This window comes from Cebidichthys violaceus, unplaced genomic scaffold (assembly GCF_023349555.1).
Source record: "Cebidichthys violaceus isolate CVI_PGR_0920_01 unplaced genomic scaffold, fCebVio1.0.p SCAF_42, whole genome shotgun sequence".
Taxonomy (NCBI): domain Eukaryota; kingdom Metazoa; phylum Chordata; class Actinopteri; order Perciformes; family Stichaeidae; genus Cebidichthys; species Cebidichthys violaceus.
In genome coordinates, this window is record NW_027176617.1 from 1997081 (window position 1) to 2023535 (window position 26455).

The window sequence follows — 26455 nt, forward strand, 5'->3', positions numbered from 1 at the left end:
ACTGTGATGAGACCAAATTAGCTAATTCCCCCCCAACCACGATCACCAGCAGCAAAAACGTTTTGTAAAATTAATTTAACTCTTCAATTATATTTTCTCGCTTTCCAAGTGATGTTGGGCTTTAAGGGCTGCTTCAAACACACCAGCACTTTGTTAGGTTTATATAAATGCTAAATCAATTGTCATAATTTAATTTAATATATTCATAATTGCTTTGTTTATTTAACCTAAAACAGTCAAATTTAGATCTAAAACTACAAAGCAGAACCACAATGATAGCAAGCCTGAAGGAGCACCGTGGTTCCCAACCTGTGGGTCAGGACCCCTCCAGATCCTCAGGATTTAGCTTATTCTAATAACTGGTGAACATATACAACCTGCAACCATTGACAAGGACTCGCAAGTAATCATTGCTTCATTTTAAGTGGTCACAAGCCTAAAAGCTTGGTAACTACTAGCCTAGGGGTTTGAAGGCTTTGCTGACCATGTAACCACTCATCCCTCTCTCTCTTCATATCTTTTCAGCTCTCTACTGTAACTATCTAATAGTGACATATCTAAAGTATCTGGAAGTACAAATGTCCCAAATTACTGAAAAAGAGCCTTACAAACCCATAACAAAGCCTATTATTAATGTGCATTTTATAAAGTAAACTCCTCACAACCTCCAAATTTATAGAAACAGCGAGGACACAACTTCATTGCTATGTCCTCATTTGTAAATACTCTCCTTTTTAAAACGTGTTTCTGTGTCATCTGGAGAGTTAGTGAAGGATAAAAAAAAACAAGTATCAGACAAAACCTTTTGTATCCCAATGACTGGAAGAAGGTTATGGTGTAAAATCACACTGACAGAGGGGGGAGAGGAACTGCCAGTCATAGGGGCAGTTACCATAGTTTCTCTGATGGAATCCAATACTCTGCCTCACACACACACACACACACACACACACACACACACACACACACACAGTGTCCGGTTGATTTTTCAATGCACTGCCCCCCCACGGCTCTGTCTCCAAGGATACTGTTAATATTGGATCAGGAAGCAACAACTCTTATTCCGGCTTCTTATCCTGGACTCACTTTTGCTGTCTCAAAAGTACAGGTGCTGAATAGTGTCAATCCATAACCTTCATTTATTTTCCCCTTATAGCTTGAGGTGTTCTTTAAGTATTCTGGGGCATTTACTACATCTTTATTTTAGAGGAGAGAAAACAAGGGGAGAGAGAATGGTGATGACATGCAACTAAGGTCTACTGACTTGACTACGACAGCGTCATTTTGTAATTTTACAGCACTAATGTTTCTCTGTCTAAATAATATTTTAGTTAAAATTTTATGAGTGGAGGTAATTTCAAGGTTGCAATATCTTGCCCAGAACTGCCAGATCTGTCAGGGTCCTGTACTACTGGAGGCAATATGCTAATAATGCACTACTAGTGTCTGACCAGCAGAGGAGGCAAGTGTTCCTCCTGTGAGTCCCAGCAGCCAGAGAGCAGTCGCTTTAAGGCCGGGGAAAGGGATTCACTGGAAGAAGTACCCACCTATAAACATAAGTCAATTTATCTTTTTATTACAGTTGGTTTATATTCTGAGATTATGTTGTAAAATTCCTTAGTGGCATGCAGTATTATGATAAAGGTTTGATCCTGACAACTTTATGTACACCATAGACATTCCAAAAAAGAGGGAAGGGAATCTGAGTAAATGTGGCGTACTTGAATAAATCTATCTGTTTGTTTTTTACTTTTTTTTTTACTTGTTGCTGGCTCACCATAGGATTTACAGAAGAAGTCAAGGAATGCAATCTCAGGCCCATCTGTGAGGTAACACAAAACACACACGTACATAAACTCCACACTGCAGTTGTTCGGTGTGTGCGTGTCAACGAACAACTGCAACCACAATAAACGGTATACCATTTCTTATGAGGCACAAGGGTTAACATGTCGTAAATCCCCCTTGTTGGTAAGTACCAGCATCACATCACCAAAAGTAAAAGTACTTATATTTGCAGAATGGCCCATCATCCATCACTTTTTAATTCTAATTCAGACTTTTGCTGATACATTCATGTAATTACCTTTTTTTAACTTGTCACTTAAGCTCTGTTGGACAAGGGAGTGAAAATGGTTGCAGCCAGAGAAGCTCAGGGAGAGGCTAGAACGACTAATTGAACAAATAAGTGTGTGTTAGAGAAGGGAGTGACATGTCCAGATGTTTTTCTAGTTATATTATTCTCACAGTCACACACAGATGCACAGGAAAGCTGCGAAAAAAGCTGGAAGAAGCATCAACATTCCTCGGTTTATGGCGCTCCAACTCTTCCTTTAGCTGGTGGAGGATTTAACCCTGTTCCAGGCCTAGAACAGCTTTCTGCTGACGTCAGCTCAATGTATAGTTTAGTCACACACACTCAGATACTCTCACAGATGCCTGCTTGGATAGAGTAGTGTGTGTTAAGGGCAAACACAAGCAATGCAGGGTATCTCTGGACAGTAGGGTGTCAACAACCTCAACAGCAGTCTAGCCTGATTGATTGGTCATGTTAGACAAGATTGATCAGACAAGTGTAATCAATAGAAGATTCTGCACAAACAGGATAAAGATGCTGCTAATGTGATTGCTAATACAAATGTGATCATCACTCATGTGATGGATAGAGCTTATTTAGCATTAGAGTGCATGGTTATATCCAGCCGAGCTAAAGCTTTCACCATGCATGTGTTAGAAGCCTTTAGTAATCTCCTGACGTAAACTTCAGGGACTAAAAATCCAACTCAATGTTAGTTATGACCACAGAGGCCTCCTAGAACCCTTCATCATAGGATTGCGTAAGATCAAACACACACATGTTCAAACTCACTTGCACGCCCACTGATAGCCATGTGAACGTATTTTAGGCCGGAGCTAAAAAATTTCGACCTTTCACCTCCTCTCTCTCCCTTTCCCCCCCTCTCTCTCCTTGTCTCTCTCACACCTGTTTATGTCAAATGTCAGACACATGCACGCCACAGATTTGTCACACACACATGTGTCAGTTTAGATATGCCAATAGACAAGAGAGAAGGGAGGCAACTGGAGGAAAAGGGCAGTGGGACAGGGTGTGTGAAACTGTGGGATGTAGTGTAACAGTATTCCCTATTGACTTATTTTTCCCTCAATCCCTGCTTTTTCAAAGAAAGTGTGTGTGTGTGTGTGTGTGTGTGTGTGTGTGTCTGTGTGTGTGTGGTGGGACAGGGTGTTAGTTTCAATGTGTGTCTGTTATTACACAATTTCCAGATCATCTGACCATTTGCAGATGGGGGGATTTCATCAGAGACATGGACCGATAAGTTGACATTTGTACTTCAATCAATGCTGTGTGTGTTTGTGTGTGTGTGTGTGTGTGTGTGTGTGTGTGTGTGTGTGTGTGTGTGTGTGTGTGCGTAAGGACTGATTGGAATTTAACCCTTGGTAGTGAGGAAATCTCTGGCTGTGTTTGCCTGTCCTCTCTTATTCAAAAGGCTCTTTTTGATGGGGCTTGACTTTAGGGCTTTAGAATTAGTTTTAAAGGAATAGTTTGACGTATCCTTCTCTTCCAAGTCTTTATGCTGCTGGCTGTGGCTTCATATTTACGGTACAGACATGAGAGTAGTATCAATCTTCTAATCTCTGCAAGAAAAGTAAAAGTCGTACTTCCTGGGGAATGCAATATCCCAATGAGGGTCCTTATATAGAGTAATAATACGTTTTTAAAAAGTAATAATGTCAATCAAACCGGAGTGTTTTCTGCACCTGGATGGGCTCATTTGATATTAAATATTTGATATTATACATTTATATGGCACAGAGGAATAAGCTACACAAATGACATTTATTTGAAATAAATCCATTGTTAGTTTTGGTATTTTCATGGGATTTGTTAATAACTTATACAAATTATAGAACTCACCAGATTTAGTCTTTTTGGTTTTTAGGTAAAGAAATCAATGTAACTCAGTACAATGTCATCCTACACAACAAAAAAGTTGTATTTGTCTGCGTGTGTGTTTTATTCATCTTGTGAGGACATCATTCTGATTTCACAGTCACATCGTGGACATTTCTTTTAGGAACAAAATGGGGACGTCCCCATAACGTCAATCATTACACTTTAGGGTGAAGACTTGGTTTATCGCTGGGTAAGGTTAGATTTAGGTTTAGCTTTAACTTTAGGTTAGGGTTAGGATTAAGCTGGTAGGGTGGTAAATGTAGTGTAAAGTCCCCAAAACCCTTGAAAACACAACTGTGTGTGTGTGTGTGTGTGTGTGTGTGTGTGTGTGTGTGTGTGTGTGTGTGTGTTTGTTAAAATAGGCACTGTAGTAATGAACCAACCTTCCAACACCTTTATCTTGACACTCCTGACTATGGCTCACTCTGCCATCACGTGGAAGTTTGTGTTTACACACACACACACACATACACACACACACACACACACACACACACACACACACACACACACACACACACACACACACACACACACACAGTGCTTGTCACCCACTGTGCTCTGGCGGGCCAGACAGAGGTCAGTAAAAGGCAAACACGAACAAAAGCAGGTGGTAAACCTGAGGAGGAGGAGCCACAGAGGAGAAAAGTAGTGAAGCATGAAGAGGGGGCAGTGAGGACTGTCATGATATTCTTTTCAATCTTAAACCCCCCTCCAAAAAAAACCAATCACCCTCCTCCCCTCAGGCTAAATCTGTTTTTCGGGCTTGTTCATCAACCCCCCCTCCTCCTCCTCCTCCTCCTCCTCATCCTCCCCCTCTCTAGACACCACCTTTTATTCTCTTGAGCTTGGGTGTTTTTATGGTGGCCCTGTTGCTCTCACTGATCCTCCCTCTCTTACACTTCCTCAGATGTTAAAAAATGTCAATTGTCTTTGTTGGCTTGTCCATAAATATGTACAGTGTTGCCACGGGCATGTTGTACAACATTTACAATGCAGATCATTTGGAATGTAGGAGAATACTACACTCTGCTATAAGTACTATATAGTCAGTTACATAATTCACATTCAAGTATACATTATTTGCAAGGTAGCCATTTTAGCAAAAACAAGAATATCACACACTCATTCTCTTTCTCTCTTTGTCTCCATCCCCCGCAACTCCCTCCTCCCCCTGCGCTCTCTGCACAGCGTGGTGACATCATGAACAGCCGGTATAAATCCAGCCAGTAGGATTGCAGCACAGCTTGTGGTGCTGACTGCGCTCTCTACCTCTCCTCTCATTCTCTGGCTCCCTCGTTTCGCCGCCTCACACACCCTTTCTCTCTCGCACTCACCCACACGCGCGCACACCCTCATTCTTCAACATGGCTGCAGAAAAGGTCAACGCTTTCAGTGGCATATGGAACCTCAAGGAGAGCGTGAAATTTGATGAGTACATGAAGAAGCTGGGTGAGTTTTCGTATGATCATGCGAGCGTGTGCGCATGTGTGAGAAGCAAGGAGAGGATGTGGTGCTGCATGTGAGCACATGTGGAAATGAGGGCTGAGGAAAGATGAATGCGTTAAGGGTGTGTTTGTGTTTAACCTGTTTAAGCAGATGTTAATGCTTTGCTGTGGGAAAAGCAAAGAAGACGAAGGGAGACAATGGAGGGGTAAATAAGGGAGGAACCAAGATGGAGAAAATAGATGAGGAACAAGAGTGGAAAGAGAAGAGAGGGAGAGAGAAAACAGGAGAGGATGGGAACCAGAGGGGGAGGAAAAACAAGAGAGTGGCTGACCGCATGGTATAAGTACTGGGAATGAGGGAGGGGCTTTTTTTTCATAGTGGAGAAAAAACACTCCTCTGTGAGAAACTCTGAATGGCAACAAACTGGCATTCACACACTTGAGCATAATGTGGGTGACCTCCGCTGAAGGCTGTTCATTGTTTGAGGCCATGGGAGGAGTTGAATATTAAGATGTTCCCGATGCAGAGGAGCGACAATGTAGCTGGGCTTCAAATATCACACACACACACACACACACACACACACACACACACACACACACACACACACACATAGTTTAGTGTGTGTGCGTGTGTATGATGGGGGCAGGTGCTTGGACTTTTACAACCCTGAAGAATGACCCTAAACTGTTTGACTTTGTGAGGTTGTGTGTGAGAGCAGACTGACCTGTCTGCTCGGTCACCATAGAGCCCCTTCAACCTCTAACCCCAATCCTCTTGATCAATGAAGCGTCTATACACACACACACACACACACACACACACACACACACACACACACACACACACACAAAGTGACTTTTTGTATTGATTGTGGGAAAGTAGCTGCTTTAGCGCTTGCATATGAACCGAAACGTCAGCCTTTAGTAGATAAGGGTGTGTCACTATTACTCAATGCAATGAACTCTCTCACACACACACCCCCTAAAAGCCAGTAAACATTTGCGCACACACACATGTCCAGACAGGCATTCAGGTCAGCGGGACCATGCCGTGTTTGAAGAACATGCTGCAAATTTGGACAGCAGACAAATAGAGATTAGAGAGTGTGTCGGGCTGAAGGAGACCCAAAGGACATGTGCATGGCTACTTTTTAAACAAATATAATATGGTCCTTAATATTCTCACTCTGCTAGTAATAATTATGGAGACATTTACCTTATATATTAATAGAAAGTATTCATTTGACAGGTCAAAACATTGTTAGTTTGTTTGATCTGTTCATTGGTTGAGCTTTACCTTTTTTTTTTTTATGTATGCATCAAGGCAACAATGTCTTCTATACTATGTCTGTCCCCAAAACATTATATTACCCGTGTGTTTTCTACAGGTGTGGGCTTTGCTACACGTCAGGTGGGAAACATGACCAAGCCCACCACCATCATCTCAGTGGATGGTGACAAGGTGACGGTGAAGACCCAAAGCTCCCTCAAGAACACAGAGGTCTCCTTCAAGCTGGGTGAGGAGTTTGACGAGACCACCGCTGACGACAGGAAAGTTAAGGTGAGAGGTGTGATCTTTGATGAAGAATATTTAAGTGGCTAAAACATCTAAAAATGCTCACGTCTACGACAGTGATTATTACAGTCATGGGTATGATTGATGGCTTTGAATGTGAACAGCAGGATATGGGTCAGGGGTGAGAGGTGAAGAGAACATGTACTGGTCTTAACTTACAACTATGAAATGAGACCTAATGTTCAGCAGCCATACTTTATTCTAATTTACAGGGTAGATGGGACTTAACTGTGGTGTACAGGTACAGAGGAATAGAGTTTAAAGCGCCAGAGGGATGGAAAGCCTGCCATGTTTTAACTATTTGTGCAGAGAAGAGAAAGAGAGCAGATAAAGCTTTGCTTGTCTGAGATAAGCTACAGACTGGAAACAACCGTATGTGTGGCTCATTCTGATTCAAATAACTTCTCAGTCTGATTCAGAAGAACTCTTAAGACACAAAATAGGCAGAAAAAAACAGTAAAAATAGCTTTAAGAAGACATTTTGCTAGGTGTCATGTCCTCGAACACAACATACGATCACTGAACAGCAAAGATAAAACATAATTTATGGTTGTATAAATTGAAAGTTATTATGTTAAATGTATTAGCTCAATAAGTAGTATTTTTTGTTGTTGTAGCTGGTCTATGCGGAGCTATTTTGAACTACTTTATATAGTGTTTAGTAGTATAATATGAAGCCATCGACAATATTTTATAAGACCATAACAGGTTTTGCATGTGAAAATGCAATCTGCAGTTAGGCAAGATATAGCTGTCAATTAAATATAGTGAAGTTAAAAAATTCAGCATTTGCAGTGAAACACTCAAGCAAAGAAAATTGTCAAAAAATTGTCAAAATCGTATATAAATAAATGAACTTAGTTACATTCAGTGGACCAAACATTCATTCATGATTAATATGATTTTGTATGCACACTTGGGTGTAATAAGCTCCCTCTGTTTGTCTGCAGTCCCTTGTAACAGTAGACGATGGGAAGTTGGTGCACGTACAGAAGTGGGACGGCAAAGAGACCAGTCTGGTCAGGAGCGTCAACGGAAACGCCCTCACACTGGTCAGTGTTCTCACACAATGGTTACACTGTACAATATGTGTGTTTCAACTTGTATATTAACTGCCTTCCTCTCTCCATCACAGACACTTACGATGGACGACGTCGTTTCCACACGTCACTACGTGAAAGCAGAGTGAACCCTCCGTCCAGCATCATCTGAAGCCCTGCACCCCCAAACTCCTTAACACCACCTTGCCAAGCAAACCCTTTGAATGGCTACTGCAGATTCCCCTCAATGTAGTTTCATACTGTACGCTCAGTATTAACTTTACTGATGACTGTGACCTCCCTTTTCTTTGTGCTGTTGTTCCTCCTTCTGTAAGAGACACTGAATAAATTCCAATGATTTGTTGTTGGGGGGGTTTTTTTCTCTAAAAATCCAGTCCAGCATTGTTGTTTTTTTGAAAATGTGTTATGCACGGTGCCTATGATAAAGATGAAAAGTGTTTGAATTTGAAAGCTTGCCTACTGAGGCCTGAAAAAAATAAAAGTGTCTACACTGTTGAACCAACTGGTAAAACTATGTAAAATGATTTTTTTCTTGCGGTATTGAGTGTCACTACCAGGCAGTTGGTAGGTCCAGGTGCAGGAAGTTTGCTCAACTGGGATCGAAAGTAGCACATAACCTAGAACATTTTACATTATACTCATTTATTCTATAATTATTATTAATAAAGTGTTATTTATTCAAGATCAGTAGATGATAATGTAAAGTTTCAGTCAGGGAGCTTCAGCCCAAGGCTGCATGCCGAAGCTAAGAGTCGGGAATTCAGAGCTGAACTTTCTGAGTGTGGAAGGCCTTAAAGTACTCCAGTCCAAGCTATCTGTCTCAAAGAAAACAACAGGGCTAAAGAGTTCAGTATTCACAGTACAAATTCAAGTATGTCCAAAGAATGTGTCCAGAGTTTCCATCCCAACAAGTTTTACACAGACTCAGTTAATTATAGCTCTTCAACAGCTTCTGTGTGTGTACATCAAAGTGTGTATCTTGCCCTGGCTTGGTGAGGGGAACATTTAGTAAAAGCATGTAGGTGTGCTTTCTAAATTTGGATCATTCTCTTCCACAGTAGATTGATGTCATGTGTTAGTGACTGACTGCCAACTAGAGGCAGGGTGAAAGGGCCCAGGATGATCCACGTCTCATTCTGTCTCCGACTCCGTTAGTTACCCTGAAGTGGAAGAAAAGAAAGGATGGCCCAGACACAATGCAAAGATAGAGATTTGAGTACAGCCTTCTTGTATCATATACAAAATATACTTTAACTATATCCACAGATTTGTGTTTGGGAAGAAAGTAAATACAAAAAGCAACAGAGCAGAAAAGTTACATGTACATAGCTAAAAGTAATGGATAAAGGGTTAAAAGACCAAACCGTAACATTGAAAATGCTCGTATTACGATGTATTGAATGGATTCACACCTGCAGCCACAGATCCAGCACAGACATTGTATTTTCACTGCTTATAAATACTATCAAACATTTCCATGAAGGCCTTTCCATCTAATGAAATACTATGAGACGGTACTTAAGGCCATTTGATGGGTTGAAAACTGTTGAAATTTACCCCATAAGGACCCATGGTGACACAGTGGTCACAGACACTTTAAATATCCTGGATAGTTCCTTCTACAGTTTTATCCTTGATTTTAACTCTTGAAGTGACACATACTGAACATCCTGGTGAGGTCATGTGACAGTGAATTCATTTGTGTACCAATGACATCACTTCCAAAATGGCTGCCTGGCTGGTCAGCACATTTGGCAGAACTAGCTAATTTCAAAAAGCTTGTTTTTGTTGTTAAAGGTAAGTTTCAACACATTTAACAATTCTAGTGCTTTGATATCATGTCCTACATTACAACTAAACTGTTCTGACCATATTTATCAAACTAATTTATGTCTAAAAAGTAAAAACTTATAAAACTATAGTTGTGACAGATATGCCACATCGGGGTTAAAAACAATGTGACGTATTTGTCACAATAAGAAAAATAGTAATGAGCTGCTTAGTTGATTTAGCTGATTCAATTATTTTTAATTAAAATGTATTCTGTTGTTGAATTCAAAAGACATTTAAACAAAAAAAATGATTACATTATTAGTCAAATGAAATTCTGAAAGAAAAATGTACATATCAGTAAATAAAACACAAACAAGCAAGATTTAACTATCCTATGTTGGTTTTATTTTAAAGTCATTTCATTATTATTTTGCAGTGTTGTCTAGAATGAACGATACAGTGTTCAGGATGCACTGAAGATCATCCAAGGAGAAGACATTTTTGTCTGAATCTGAAAAAGATTGTGGGTTTGGTAATCAAAAATAAATATTCAAACAATTCTATTTGACATATAAACCAGGATGGTGGGAAATTAGAAAATGTTAGCATGTTTACATGGTGGACAGGGTAAACTTTAGCATAGTGACATGCTACTATTAGCATTTAGCACAGCCTCACAGAGCTGCTATAGAAGGACTGAAGAATGTCTTGTTTTTTGTCAAACTCCATTAACCTCCTAACCCCTGAAAACCCGCAGGCCTCTGGCTGCACCACCCAAAACAAAATGAGAATATCTCTGCAACTACAAGGTCTATATGAATAATCTTGGTATCATAAGAAAGGTAACATTTGTGAGATTTCTGCAGATGTGTAAGCATCAGTATATATATGTTACTATGTAAATTAAGATGAAACACAGAATAAGTTAAACATTTATTTTAAAACAGTACACTTTTAGAGTGAATATCTGTTTGGAATGAGGCAGTTGCAGCCCAAAACCGAGTGATGCTACTAAAGTGAACCAGAACAAAGTTGGAGAGGTTTTAGTAGAGGCATGTTAAGGCAGAATCTTCAAATTGGCCATTTGGGTACGTTTAGTTACAGTCGGTGCCATTTGAAATATTGTCAGGTAATAATTTTGATGTCACTATATATATATCATATATTTTTTTCAGCTTCATTTAAAAAAAAAAAAATCAGACCTCTATGCATCTCTATGCCTGGTCTATGTGGACTACTTTGGAATGTATTCAAGCTCAATGCATGTATAATTGATGTTGTAACGCGTTTCATCCACTAAACGGAGACATAGACTGGGTTTTTGCATGTAAAGCTTAGGAATTAGCAGCATTGATATACCCTGGAGCACAACTTTTAATCACAAAACAACAAAAGGTAACACACAATTTATGGTTATTGCTTCTTCGGCTGCTGGTTCAGTGAGTTTGGTCGTAGAGTGACTTAAAACTTCAAAACCGTTGGAATCTATTGAGTCTCAGTTTTCATAATATCATGTGGTTTGTGTGGCTAGCATTAGCATGAAGTAGCAACATAGCATCGCATTAATATAGGCGCATGCACCGAGAGCATGTTTCAGCAGTGTGCTAATTTAGCTGCTTGGTGTTGGAGTTGTTTTAGTAAAAATGGTTTTCCTGAGCTTTTAGCCGAACCTTCTTCCCGTTATGCGAGTGTGCAGGATTAATATGTTGCTCCATGTTTAACATGTTCTGATTGGATACCAGGGACGTTTAACAAATTAATACATTTAGGCGGCAATGAATTGAAGGTATAATTCACTGAGGAAGTAAAACATTCAAATCACCAAGCATACATTACAATTTTATCAATTTAAAAAGTGTGATTTTATAAACCAGGTTGACAATTCTCTTGTCTAGGTTTTCATTTCCAAACACATCAACATAATGTACAAAGATTAACAAGATAAATTAGTTATTCCCTTATAGAAGCAGAAATGTCATAATTTAAGGATTGTGAAAAGAACCCTCCACATCCCCCAAATCAAAGATTGTAACACAAGTTGAACAAATATGTTGAGTAGATTCTACTTTTGAACTTTTTGTGTTGACTGATTGTTACAGTTGTATTCAAATTATGTTCAACGCAACACAATATTAAATTTGTCTGGTGCAAACAAGAGAAAGGAGAGTGTAAGAAAACGTCTGGACACTAACCAATGAACTGTAGTCGCTGCCAAGAGAGAGTTGTAGTGACATGTCACTGCAGCTGGAAACAATCTATCCACAATCCTACAAGTGGGAGCTTTGAGGTCAAAACAGCACAAAAGAAACAAGATGCTGATTCATCAACTTCACTTTATCTCGCCTTACTTGACAGGGGCAAAAAAAAAAAAAAAAAAAAAAAAAAAAGCCTCTTTGTCAACTTTTTGCAACTCTGACCTAATGGGACATGACCTGTTGTGTAAATGCCTCAGCTCAGTCCTATTCTGGCACACGTTACCGTTGAATGACCCCAGGGTGGACCAGACCCAACATGAGAAATTCTGATGTTTGTGAGTGTGTGTGTTTGTCCCCTGTGGACTTACTCTAGCTGCAACATTATGAGTTCAAGGTCCAAGAACAAAAACATCAAGAGACTATTTTTATGTTCACAAATAAAAACACCTTTAATGGAGTCAACAGTTGACATGCAGGAAGGAGGGTTGTGTGTAATGTCCTGGAGCCAAAGATACACAAACACACATGTTGACGTACACACAAACGGACAATAAGCTGCAGACAACCTCAGGATATCATCACAGCATGAGCTTCCCGTCATGCTCACTTGTGCTGCATTACACGTCCTGTATGTCTCTACTACTTCCTATGTGTGTGTGTGTGTGTGTGTGTGTGTGTGTGTAGCTTTCTCTATGTGGCTTATTGGAAGGATTTTCATGTTAGACCCCACAAGATTCAGCTTTATTGTCTTTTTAATGAATGCGTGATGAAACCTGATAGCTGTAAACAATATCTGGGTTCCAAGAGGGGTATCCACTTGTTGCCATAACGGTTACATATGATGTGTGAACTCCTCCCTCTGAGGTTACTTTAGGACAAGTGGGGCTTGTCACCTGATTTTTGCATTAGCAGCACTTTTCCTCTTGACATATTTTAATTCTTTAAACTTGACAGGAAGTCTGAATGTGCTTCCAAATAACATGACGAGACAGTGAGGAAAACTTTCCTTCACTCAAATGAATGACGGTTTCTATAATGAGCTGTCGTTGGGAGAGATTATTAAAAGGATTCACAGCTGGAAGTCTGTCACTCCGTCTGTTGTTACTCACCCCCCCCCACCCCCCGCGTCTGTCTGATAGCTGCAGTTTGTGTGACTTAAGATGTGTGTTTGAGTTGTGTGGCTCAGCTGTGTTTGTGTGATCTGTGTTTCTTATGTTTCTTCTTCTTTTTGTCCTCTTTATCGTGAGTGTGCTCGTGGCGCCTCTTCTTGGTTTTGCATTCGCCGCTGCTGCTGCTGCCGCTCTCCGACTCCTTCCTCTCCCTCTTCTTCTTCATTTTCTTCTCCTGCAGGAAACACACAAGATGAAGATTTGTGTTTGTGCAGCAGTAAAAAGGAACTTGGCAATGCAGAAATGTGTAGGGAGCAGAGTAGAGTTTTTATACCTCAAAAAAACACACTCACTAAACAATTGTTTTTCATTGTATCAGCACAAATCATACAGTTCTCATGAAGCCGCCTTGTATCTCACAGTGTAAGCAACCACAGACACGCATTACCATGAAGAGACCTGGCTTTTACCTCAGATGACTCAGTCGAGAGACACAAGATGAGACTGGAAAAAAGGGAAGTAATAGCCATGCGAGACATTAACTGACCTTCTTTTTCTTCTTCTTTTTAGCTGACTCTTGCTGTGGTGCAACTGAGGTTGTCTGCTGCTGTTGCTGCCGTGGCTCTTCAGCGTCCTCATCAGGTAACAGAGCGTACTGCAAGCCGGGAGCAGAGAAACAGTCCTTTGTAAAGTGACCTGAAAAGAGTCAAAGGAAATAAGTAGGAAACAAATGCAGTCTTTGTGTATTTTGTTCTTTTGAGATGTGACTTTTGTTTCGTTCGTGGTGTTGTCGTACCCTTGCAGCCGCACTTTGAGCATGTTGTGTTGAGGACGGCCTCCAGTGTGATCCTGTTGCCTGTGTGATCTCTAAATTGCCTACGTCGCCTCGCATCCTGCCTGCAATCACACACAGAAAATAATCTCACACACACACACACACACACACACACACACACACACACACACACAGACAGACATAGAGTATATGTATAACAAAATAAATCCAGAAGCACTTACTCTCCCATGACATTGTTTGGATCCAAGTCCTGCCCAGTTCCCTGATTGACAGCTTTCATTGAGAAGGACAGCTTGACCTTGTCATCTCGCATCTGAGAGACAGGAAACAGAGGTGCAGTCATCCGGCTCACTTCACTGACACAGGTTGGTGTGTGTGTGTGTGTGTGTGTGTGTGTGTGTGTGTGTGTGTGTGTGTGTGTGTGTGTGTGTGTGTGTGTGTTTTGTTACCTCTCTCCCAATGACTTTAATCCACACCTGTTCCCCCATATCGACAACTTCTGAGGCACTTTCAATACGTGAGGCTGACATCTCACTCACGTGCACCAGGCCTGTATGTGGAAGGAAAAAGTGTAAATAAGTAAAAACAACACGTAAAATGCTGAGCAGAAATTGCTTTCAAATGATTAAGACATGCAAATACGTTTTTTCACATTACATCCATTCTGAACTCCCATCACAGTTCTAATGTAAATTATTTCCATCTGTCTTTGTAACATTAAACAACAAAAGAAGAGAAAAAAAAGAAGAAGAAGAGAATTCTCTCTGATTGTGAACACCGTGGCTCAGATGCTGATTTTCAACCCCAGTAAACTTTGCTCAGTTCGCCCTCCAGTGGTGAAAATGAGCAGCTGTTATTCAGGTTGACATGCAGGTCAAGGACAATTGTGCCACGACAAATCATTATCCAAAAAGTAACCCAGGTGTTAATATAGATCATACAGATGACATCCCCCATCATCAATCTGTTCCACTTCTTCACAACCACAAACCATTTCTGCACAACTTGTATTAGGAAGTCACAAAACTCAAACTGTGCTGACATAAAATAAGTCAACATATTAAAAATATGGACTTGCACTGTATATTTGGTATATGCTGTGTCATGCTCACAGATTACAGGATGCTGGCTACTTTGCAGAATTGATAATCATCCAGCCGCTTCTTGCAAACAGAGAAGGAATTCTGTTGTAATGTTGAAATCCTACACTAGTTGCATGATGTAGAGGAGATGCCTGGCGGTCTCTTCTCCTAAACCTCGCTGAGACAGCACTCTCATACACTGACACAGGCACTATGGTTCCTGCATTATTTGCACTCAGTCTGCATTTGCTTTTGGCTCTGGCCAAAGTCCCATCTCTGACGCAGTGGTTTCAACTGGCAGTGGATGCAGATGTTGACTTAGCGTCTTTCTGCCACTGCATGTTCCTGTTTTATGTCTTATTATAATTGTCTGTGTAACTGTAGATTGGGATGTTCTAGTTCTTATAGTGTTGTCTCTCTGCTACTTACTTTTCTGTATTTTGTGGTGTTTTCTGCCTTCTTTGACAGCACTATTTCTTCATATTATTGTGATTCGTTTGACTTTCCCTGTGATCTTTGAAAATGTTTGCAATAACGTTCTACAGAAATAAATTTACTTTTTTCCTACCTTCTTTCTTGTATCCTGGCAGTCTGACGAAGGCTCCGTAGGTCTGAACAGAGACCACCTCTCCCTTGGCAATGCTATGCATTGGTGGCAGACCATCCAGTCCAGACGGCTCTTGTGCATGGCCATCACTGTCAGACATAGTCTCAGCGGAAGTGCACCACAGGTATCAATGATTGGACCTAGAAGATTGACATATTTTATCATTTGTAGTAGCATAAAAATAGAAGAGAACCTTCTTTTAGTTTTTTTATTTAAAGTTGTTTTTTTTAGGTAATGCTGTAGATGATTGTTACAGAAAACATACATAACATCAGTGTCCAATTTAAATCTCTGAACAGTTTACATTTTGACAGGATACAATCTTTAAACATGTTTATAAGAAAAGTCTTTAACTCTGTATTTAGTGCATCTAAGTAGTCCATTCCTTCTGATTTAATTGTATAAACTGTAGTATTAATTAACTGCTAACCCCCCCCCCCCACACACACACACACAAAAATAAATAAATAAATAAATAAAGTGTACATATACACATTACATGGTTAAAATGGTTGTTTTTATTATGATTTACTCTTATTGATAGTTACCAGAACCAAATTGCTAAAAAAAGAAAAGAAAAAACAACATATAATAATGTCTCAAAGCTAATTTGTGGTTATATTTTGTAATTTTGTCTATTAATTGTCTTTTGAGTAGTTTGTTTTTGTGGTGTAAATGAAGATAACTGGTTGGATATTTTAGAGTTGTCTCAACAACACAAAGAATAGTTAAAGTTACGTTTAAGAATATAACATTTTCCAGTGGTTAACACAATGAAATCCCTCTTTGTAATGTTGCATTAGAGACATATTAAACGTCCCCTCTCTTCCAGAGAAACGCTATTTTCATCGCCTAGTCGCTATTCAGTTCTCTCAGGGATACAATATAGTTGAGGAGTATGAGGTTCAGAGAGTATGCAACGAAATGTATGCAACGGAACCTTAGGTAACAACTTTTGTAGGCTAACTTCACTTTACATATGCTGCAATAGAGCAGCGTTAGTTTGAATAGTAGCACTGTGGGCTAATGTTAGCTAGCTAAGCTAAATTAGCTAACGTTAGATTTAAGCATTGGCTTGAGCTAGCTAACCTGGTTGACTGAACAAACACACACACCAACAGGATAACTGATCAGTACGTTAAGTATACATGTGGCGCGATCAAATATTAATATAAAAAATATAATAGTGTGTCACCTTACGTATTAGCAGCGCTGGTTTAGTTTTACATCCGGTGCAGATTAGTTCAACAACAAGCCATGTAGACCAATCAGAGCAGTCGCTGCAGGCCTCGACCAATCACACGCCTCGTAGCCACCGGAAATAGTTTTCTGATCTTCGTCTGTACGCCATTGCTCGACTTTCGTCCATGAAAGACGTCCATCATCATTTTTTAAAATAAATTCTACCATTAAATTCATTATTTTCCTGATTCTTGTTGACTAAATCAGGATGATTGAACCTAAGAAGAGAGTGGCGGACATGGCGGTGGTTCCTACCGCCGTGAAGCGGCCCCGTACGGAGCTGGTGGCGGCAGCTCAGTCTCAACAACTCGTGGCCATGGTACGTAGAGTAGCTATATTTACTATAACCTGGTGACTAGAAAAGTACTCGTAGCAACTTGTTAGATGCTATCAAAACACATAGACCACCATTAATGACCACACATTTACCCAAGATGTTCTTAAGTGCTCTAGTTAATTGGGGAGACGTTGTTTTACGGTGCACATACGGGACTGTGTTGCTAGCATAACGTTATATTTAACTTAAAATGCAGGAAATAGTCTTTTTAACATTCAACCGTGTTTAGCTAAGACTAGGGAGGTCTTAAGTATTTAGATATCAATGCATATCATAAAATAGAAATAGATTTTGGGACACAAAATGTAAACATCACTTTACTAGCTAACGTTACACCTAGCTAAAAAACTAATTCAGTCGAATATACTAATATACTCTTGCAATAAATCCTACATTTTTAAAGGTTTATTTTTGTTAAACTTACTTTACTTTGGAGAGTTTTTGATGAAATGTTATGGTTATTTGGAGGCTGTGGCTTCAGCTTTTACGTGACACATTTATACTAAGCTCCATGTTAGATGTCTGCAACTCAATATAGTCCAACCATTTCTGGATCTTTGTGGCTGACATTGATATTTAAGAGCTAAAAAAACATGATACTGTTTCTGAATAATTACTACTATGTAACTTTTTGATTCTCACATGCTTATACCCACATACCATTGGTAAACTAATATTGGGCCATTAGGCTCTAATGCTGTAAGAAGTACTTCTTGTTACTGTTCCACAGCTGACTATATATCAATTCATCTGGCCCTAACCTCAGAGTCAGACAGCCACTGTATTTGACCCTCAATATGTCTCCCACAGGGTCCCCCACGGAGCTCCAGCCTGCAGGCTCCCATTATGCTGATGTCGGGCCACGAGGGCGAGGTCTACTGCTGCAAGTTTCACCCCAACGGAGCCACGCTGGCCTCCTCAGGATTTGACAGGCTCATATGTAAGGAAATACAAAATAAAGACAATCATGCAGTTCACACAAACTTTGTAAAATGTATTCAACTCCCAGTTACTGTGGATGACCTGTGCACTGTCTCTTCGCTGCAGTGATGTGGAATGTATATGGAGATTGTGACAATTATGCCACTCTGAAGGGCCACAGTGGAGCAGTGATGGAGCTCCACTACAACACAGATGGAAGGTATGAAGAATCATGTCATAGGTTTACCCTGATACACAAAACTTTATTCAAAATAATAAGCTTTGTTAACAAAATTAATAGGATAAACTTGAGACATTGGGGTGAATAAGTAACAGGACAAATTGAGACTGATGAGGCATGGTTACATTTTTTGGATATCAATTTGATGTTGTTTAGTTCCTACGGTCTTAAACACCTACAATGTGATAAAGTTTTCTACTTCACATTTTTTGTTTATTCAAGTTCTCAGCTGGCTGAGATTACGGCCAAGAGAAGTGTCGGACTCGTGCTTCTTAATTCACGTGTTAATCTTGCAGGTTGATAAATGTGTTTGTAAAGGATTGACCGACTGTGTTTTCCTGATGTGTTTTTCAGCATGCTGTTTTCGGCGAGCACAGACAAGACTGTAGGTGTGTGGGACAGTGAAACAGGCGAGAGGATCAAGCGTCTGAAGGGCCACACTTCCTTCGTTAACACCTGCTACCCGGCTCGCCGAGGGCCCCAGCTCGTCTGCACTGGCAGCGATGACGGGACGGTCAAGGTGAGATATCCAGCTGCAAATAAGAATAAATAAGCTGGTCCGTGTAGATATTTAATTCAAATGTTTGTCCTAGTTAATTGACATAAAATATTTTTTTAGATTTAACTCACTAGAAAATGATGATTCTCGTCAAAAATATTTCTCAAATACTCCAGCTGAGTTGTTGGTCTGATCGCGCTCCTGTTTATCTTTCTATTTGTGTTTGTCACTGTTGTAGCTGTGGGACATTCGTAAGAAAGGGGCGATCCACACCTTCCAGAACACCTACCAGGTGCTAGCCGCCACATTCAATGACACCAGTGATCAGATCCTGTCAGGAGGCATCGACAATGACATCAAGGTACTGGGCTCCAGCATACACAGAAAACCTGAATATAATAACGTCCTGGGAGATAGTTTTCACACAGAATGAAAAAATATCCTGATCAGATTTGAGAGATTCAAATTAGCTGTTAAGACATCAATACATATCGATGTAGGCAAAATTAGGAAACGCAGGATAACCCAAAATCAACATCATGCTGATCTCATACGGTTAGCTCTAGCAAAACATTGTCAATAGTCATTTATTTGCAACATTTTTTAAAAGGGTCCAGTGTCATACCTGCAAACTTGTCGCTTTTCGGCGAAAGTCACCGTTTTGAATCAAAATATGTCATCCACGTGAAACGTCTTGGCCAATCAGCGTTAAGATGTCTACATCTACAACTAACGTTAGTGGATTGTGTTGGCGTTAAAGTTTAAGTTACGTTATGTTCCGTTACAGTTCCGACTTGCGGGGTTAATTATAACGTCCACTGCATGCAAAACTTTGTCGGCTGTTAATGTTTGTCATTATCGCGATTTAGGAGGAAAAAACGTAACGTGAAAAAACTTTACCGTGATGAAACATGCAGCCCCCCCCGTGTTCCGGTTACTCGTTAACGTTAAACTGGTACACCGGCACATCTGGTTGCAGGTTGTTTTTTTTAACTCAAAGTAGAATGAGGCAATTTCGTGGTCATAGTAACTTTTATGACCACGAAACATGAGGCCCAAATACTGATAAGATGATGTGATCAAAGAGTTTGTGTTGCGCAGCTTGGCACCGTGCTGAGATGTGAGTGGAGCTGGGCCTGGATAAAGGTGGAGGTCTAAACAGACGTGAAGGGAGAGCAGTACAGCTTCCTGCTGTCACATTACTTTAAATATATTGATACGGCAGGGTATGCTAAATGCAGCCTCTGCTCCAAGGAGATAAACTACAGCAACAAGGGCTCCCATGCCCTCTCATCACACTGCCAGACAGAAGGTGTTCACTGTAATGACCACAGCCAGTGTAACAGTCCCAAGTTGCTCCCAAGGGCCCTGAAGTAATGAGAGAGTGTTAAGGTGCCTGTACCTTCATTTCAGCAGGTTGCTAATGCAGAGATGTGTATAGATTGGAAGCTTGCAGTTAAATCACAGCTATTATTTTACTCTTGATAAGCTACCTCAGCCAGAGTAGATTATCATTTGAATTTAAATAATTGAACTGGATTGAATGCATATTAATTGCAAATATAAGATAGGCCACAGCTTTACAGTAACAGTGGAAGTCCATTAATATTAAGCCATACAGTAACAGGGTTCAATGAAAAATAATCACTTTATTTTGTATAGGCGATGGTTCTCGCTACTCTTGCTATCTTTGTTTTTATATGACTAGAACTTTTGAAAATGAGACCTCTGTCTCAATGGATTTTGTCTAAATAAAGGTTAATATTAATAGAGCTGAAATACTGATTAATAACTGAATAATAAATTAGTTTTGTTGTTTAAAGTAAATGTCTTATCACTTAATTTTCTTCTCGGAGTACACCAAAATGCTACATTTTAAAGCTCATATTTAAAATAAAATTCTCCATGCTCACACTTCTATTGAAGGTGAGAATTACTTTTGTGTTTCATTACTCAATCTGTTACCTCAAAATCCTGCAGCAGGCTCCTGTGTGATTTTATAGTTATTGTGTTGTAGTGTGTTCATGTGCTGTAAGAAACATTCTTTTATTTTTTAATCTGGACTCAATGGGGTACGAATGGACCTCAATCATGACAACTGGTTCTACACTTTGTCCTGTCAACGGATGCTTTTTTTTTTGGTTTGTGCAGGTGTGGGACCTGAGGCAGAACAAGCTGATCTACAATATGCACGGCCATGGTGACTCAGTAACTGGACTCAGCCTGAGCTCTGAGGGATCATACCTTCTCTCAAACTCCATGGACAACACAGGTGAGATGTTTGTGTGTATATTTACGGTCTAAGAAAGGCCTTTTCTCAGCTCACAACACTGATGCTTCCCTGGCTGAATCCTTTATTTGTCTTTGTCTCTGTGTAGTGCGTATTTGGGATGTCCGACCATTTGCACCCAAGGAGAGATGCGTGAAGATTTTCCAGGGCAATGTTCACAACTTTGAGAAGGTAACATAAATAACTCTCTGATCCCAGTGTGTAATCCACTTAAATTTACAGCACTGATACGTCTCTCCACGGTTAAAACCATCAAGGATGAGGGATTTTTTTAATATATATATATATATATACACACACACACACACACACACACACACACACACACACACACACACACACACACACACACACACACACACACATATATACAGTTGTGGTCAAAAGTTTACATACACTTGTAAAGAACATAATGTCATGGCTCTCTTGAGTTTCCAGTTATTTCTACAACTATGATTTTTCTCTGATAGAGTGATTGGAACAGATACTTCTTTGTCACAAAAAACATTCATGAAGTTTGGTTCTTTCATGACTTTATTATGGGTTAACAGAAAAAGTGACAAAATCTGCTGGGTCAAAAATATACATACAGCAACATGAATTAGCAATTTTGGTGACTTAGAAAGTTGTGTCAATGAAATGAGCTTCATAGCATGGCCTCTTAACTTCTTGTGAGTGATTATGAGTGACTACAACTGGTGACTTCTCTGAGGCCATTTAAATAGGGCTCATTGGATACAAACGGCCACAAACGCTACAATGGGAAAGTCAAAGGAGCTCAGCATGGATCAGAAAAAGCAAATCATTGACTTGAACAAGTCAGGAAAGTCACTTGGAGCCATTTCAAAGCAGCTGCAGGTCCCAAGAGCAACAGTGCAAACAATTGTTTGTAAGTATAAAGTGCATGGCACTGTTTTGTCACTGCCACGATCAGGAAGAAAACGCAAGCTATCACCTGCTGCTGAGAGGAAATTGGTCAGGAGGGTGAAGAGTCAACCGAGAACCACCAAAAAGCAGATCTGCCAAGAATTAGAAGCTGCTGGAACACAGGTGTCAGTGTCCACAGTCAAGCGTGTTTTGCATCTCCATGGACTGAGAGGCTGCCGTGCAAGAAGGAAGCCCTTGCTCCAAAAGCGGCACCTTAAAGCTCGACTGAAGTTTGCTGCTGATCACATGGACAAAGATAAGACCTTCTGGAGGAAAGTTCTGTGGTCAGACGAAACAAAAATCGAGCTGTTTGGCCACAATGCACAGCAATATGTTTGGAGGAGAAAAGGTGAGGCCTTTAACCCCAAGAACACCATGCCTACCGTCAAGCACGGTGGTGGTAGTATTATGCTGTGGGGCTGTTTTGCTGCCAATGGAACTGGTGCTTTACAGAGAGTAAATGGGATAATGAAGAAGGAGGATTACCTTCAAATTCTTCAAGATAACCTAAAATCATCAGCCCGAAGGTTGGGTCTTGGGCGCAGTTGGGTGTTCCAACAGGACAATGACCCCAAACACACATCAAAAGTGGTAATGGAATGGCTAAATCAGGCTAGAATTAGGGTTTTAGAATGGCCTTCCCAAAGTCCTGACTTAAAATCCCATTGAGAACATGTGGACAATGCTGAAGAAACAAGTCCATGTCAGAAAGCCATCAAATTTAACTGAACTGCACCAATTCTGTCAAGAGGAGTGGTCAAAGATTCAACGAGAAGCTTGCCAGAAGCTTGTGGATGGCTACCAAAAGCGCCTAATTGAAGTGAAAATGGCCAAGGGACATGTAACCAAATATTAGCACTGCTGTATGTATATTTTTGACCCAGCAGATTTGATCACTTTTTCTGTTAACCCATAATAAAGTCATGAAAGAACCAAACTTCATGAATGTTTTTTGTGACAAAGAAGTATCTGTTCCAATCACTCTATCAGAGAAAAATCAGAGTTGTAGAAATAACGGGGAAACTCAAGAGAGCCATGACATTATGTTCTTTACAAGTGTATGTAAACTATATATATATATATATATATATATATATATATATATATATATATATTTGGGAAAATACTGGAAGGGGCATATAGCTTTCACCTCCTAGCAGAGTTTGCCGCCATCGTTTTCAGAAAAACTCTTTTCCTAAAAACGCATCCAAACAGGTCACTTTCTCACTTGCAATAAACGGTAATCCTGTGAACTGATACAGTCTTCTACCAGCTGCAGTGTTGCTGGCGGTGTTTACGTATGTTGTGGACCACTGTTGCTTGACATCTCCTCTCATCCTCTCCTGCCTCTCCCATCACTCTCTGCTGTCCATTGGAATATAGAAAAGTGCATCTTATTACTGTGACAGCAGCTCACTTGTAGAACTGCTGTGTCATGTTTCTAACATCTGCTCCTGTCTGTCAGAATCTGCTGAGGTGCTCCTGGTCTACTGACGGCAGTAAGATAGCTGCCGGCTCAGCTGACAGGTGAGAGACAAGGAAACACACACAAATCAACCTCAGTTACTCTCACACACACACATAAGCTAACGGTTTATCTAGTTCAGGGGAAAGTTCATTTTGTTACTGTGATTGTAAAAATGTTTCATCTTCATAATTTTATTGAGAGACGAGACAAGTCCTTGACTAAAGTCCCACATATTTAATTTTTTTTAACATTCTATGAATGTACAGAATGTTTCTTGTCTAAAAAATGTCATACTCTTAAATACACACATACCAACATGAACAACCATAAAATATAAGTATTCAAATACACACATAGATTATGTATACATATTCATCATAACCTAATTTGTTGACTCAATATGCATTTCAAGAGGCTCTATTGAACTTTAAAAAAAAACAAAAAAACATGCATTAAACCCACCTAGACTTGTAATACTTTTAATATAATATGTACATTATTACAAAGGTTCATCTACTAGATACATATCCATCTTAAGTTGCAAGATAGATGTAATGTTGTCAACAGTATAACTATAACATATAATACACAGCATCCAATGTCTTGTCACAAACATACAGTAATCCTTTAGTCTCATAGGTCTCCACTTTGCACTGTCTCGCATCAGGAATCATTCCAGCTGTTTGCTTGTCTGTGTTCATAGATTTGTGTACATCTGGGACACCACATCACGTAGAATCCTCTACAAGCTGCCGGGCCACGCCGGCTCCGTCAATGAAGTGGCCTTTCACCCAGAGGAGCCTATAGGTGAGCCAAACTAAAGATAAAGATAAAGAGGTTTTTATTGTCATTGTAGTGATGCAACGAAATTTCGTTTGGTAGCTCTCAGCAGCAAACAGTAGCAATAACAACAATATACAAGATTATATACAAAAGGAAATACAAAATATAAAAGGAATAAGAACGTTAGTAAGTAATACAATTTAAGTAATAAAATCTGTGCAAACAGTGCAGTGTAAACATGTTTTGGCACTGCTTTAGTCTCTGGTTAGAATAGAGATACACGAAGACTTGATGCCGTTAACTTGAGTAGGGAGACTGGGTATCTGGAGGGAAGATCATTTTAATAATATTAATTATAAATCATGTGGTTTTTCCACCCTACACTCTTTATTTTATATGTGCTCATTTGACTTCACTGCTGAAGTAGTTACACAACATGACTAACAATATTCTTTTTCTCTTTCTCCCTCTACATAGTACTGTCTGGCGCCAGTGACAAAAGGCTCTACATGGGAGAAATTCAGTAGTGTGTTTGTGTGTGAGCGCGTGAGAGCGTGAGAGCGTGAGCGTGTGAGAGCGCGCGTGTGTGTGTGTGTGTGTGTGTGTGTGTGTGTGTGTGTGTGTGTGTGTGTGTGTGAGCATAAGTTTGTGTGTGTGCGTGTCCTGCCTTAGAAGTGGATGGGTGGTGTTCGTCGGTGGGTTAGGAGTCTCTGTAATTTCATGAGCTTCAGCTCGTCACAGAACAACCTCAGGACATGTGTTTGAAGTTCATCAGTCACAACCAGCTCCACCATGACTTGTTTTTTTTAAATTTTGATTTGTTTCTTTTTAATAAACTCGATTTATTCTTTAAAATGAGTTTGTGAGATTCATTTGTCATTGTGAGTGGTTCCTGTGTTCATAGTAGTTTTACGTGTAACTTGCTGCTGGTTTTATCCAACAAACATGAGTAAACCAATGTTCTTCTCACAAGTTAACACATTATTACTGCCAAGAAGTGGAGCTATGATAGGAACATGGAGGCAATGTGTTATAACGACAACAAACTTAATGTGGAAGTTAACTGTTTTAAAATTAAGTTAATGGTGTTATTTTACGGATCTGTCTTATTCTGTCCTGACACTCAGTTATTTGTAACTTTCAGATGTTTATGCTTACTCTTTGTTGTCTCTGTTTTTAGACAAATGTATATTTCGGTTCATCTACCTTAAAAGCAGCGAAGCACAGGAGTCAAATTCCTTGTATGTGTTCACACTTACAGCTGATTCTGTATGAGAGTTTTAATGTGCTAAACAGGAATCAGTTGAGCAAAATACTCTTGGTGGGCTGTAAAATCGCTGGTGATCAGCAGCAGCCTCAACTTTTAACATTTTTAGACGACAAATCACAAGGAGAGCATCACTCATCAGTGTGGACCATCCTCTGGTTGGTTGCTCAGTAGGAAAATTAGGTGAAAAAAATTCACATTTTAGTTTATTTGATGTGCAATTAATGCACTTCATTAAAATGTACCATAAACTCAGTTCACAAACTTTTACGCTATTCTGCACCTTATTGTATCCTCATTCTTATTTGTTAGTTAATAGTTTTTACTATCAACTATTTATAATTATCAATATAGAGTGTTGTTTACATACTTCAATTGTGGTGTTTTGGAAAGTAAAGAGATGATGTTAACTGTTCATTTAACATTGAAAGGAATGAGGTCATTAACAGTGAGTACCATTGCTTTTTAGATAAATACATTTTACGCTAAGTACTTCTATACATTTATTTAAGAAATAAAAAAGGGGTTTTATAGTGTCTCCATTTTGTTACTGCATCTTATGGTGAAGGGGTTGAGCATTTGTCAAGCTCTGTTAGTCTAGCATTAATTGGGTCAGTTTAATTAGCACTATATAGAGTTACATGCATGTGACTGCAGCCATTCATGTTTTTTTTCCTCCAGTCTAATTGTTCAATGAACATGAGTTTACTTGGCTAAGTAGGGCTTTGTTTATGGGTCACTTAATCTATTTGAATTAAATATTTATTTGTTTAGCTCTTCTGTAGGCAAGGATAGTTTTGTTTGCCATTCAAACATAAAATTCTAAATGTTTTACATAAGATGGAGAAATGTAA

The 26455-nt window shown here is 39.7% G+C and overlaps 3 protein-coding genes across 4 annotated transcripts; 2 read left to right on the forward strand and 1 right to left on the reverse strand.

Moving 5' to 3' along the window:
* The first annotated feature begins 5218 nt into the window (after positions 1–5218).
* fabp3 (fatty acid binding protein 3, muscle and heart) lies at positions 5219–8566 on the forward strand. Its single transcript, XM_068728497.1, has 4 exons — positions 5219–5428; positions 6816–6988; positions 7954–8055; positions 8139–8566. The coding sequence occupies exons 1-4, from the start codon at positions 5344–5346 to the stop codon at positions 8190–8192; spliced, it is 414 nt and encodes a 137-aa protein (XP_068584598.1). The 5' UTR covers positions 5219–5343; the 3' UTR covers positions 8193–8566.
* A 3888-nt stretch (positions 8567–12454) lies between these two features.
* zcchc17 (zinc finger, CCHC domain containing 17) lies at positions 12455–16901 on the reverse strand. Of its 2 annotated transcripts, none has more exons than XM_068728574.1 (7): positions 16827–16901; positions 15588–15766; positions 14387–14487; positions 14159–14250; positions 13938–14038; positions 13689–13837; positions 12455–13376 (listed from the first exon to the last, which is right to left on the reverse strand). In XM_068728574.1, the coding sequence occupies exons 2-7, from the start codon at positions 15724–15726 to the stop codon at positions 13215–13217; spliced, it is 744 nt and encodes a 247-aa protein (XP_068584675.1). In that variant the 5' UTR covers positions 15727–15766; positions 16827–16901; the 3' UTR covers positions 12455–13214. The 2 variants fall into 2 exon arrangements, with proteins under 2 accessions (XP_068584675.1, XP_068584674.1); XM_068728573.1 differs by having other exon boundaries at positions 16822–16894.
* A 79-nt stretch (positions 16902–16980) lies between these two features.
* snrnp40 (small nuclear ribonucleoprotein 40 (U5)) lies at positions 16981–25189 on the forward strand. Its single transcript, XM_068728647.1, has 10 exons — positions 16981–17187; positions 18016–18145; positions 18253–18346; positions 18722–18887; positions 19105–19227; positions 21018–21138; positions 21245–21327; positions 23549–23610; positions 24255–24358; positions 24812–25189. The coding sequence occupies exons 1-10, from the start codon at positions 17077–17079 to the stop codon at positions 24859–24861; spliced, it is 1044 nt and encodes a 347-aa protein (XP_068584748.1). The 5' UTR covers positions 16981–17076; the 3' UTR covers positions 24862–25189.
* Positions 25190–26455: the final 1266 nt, after the last annotated feature.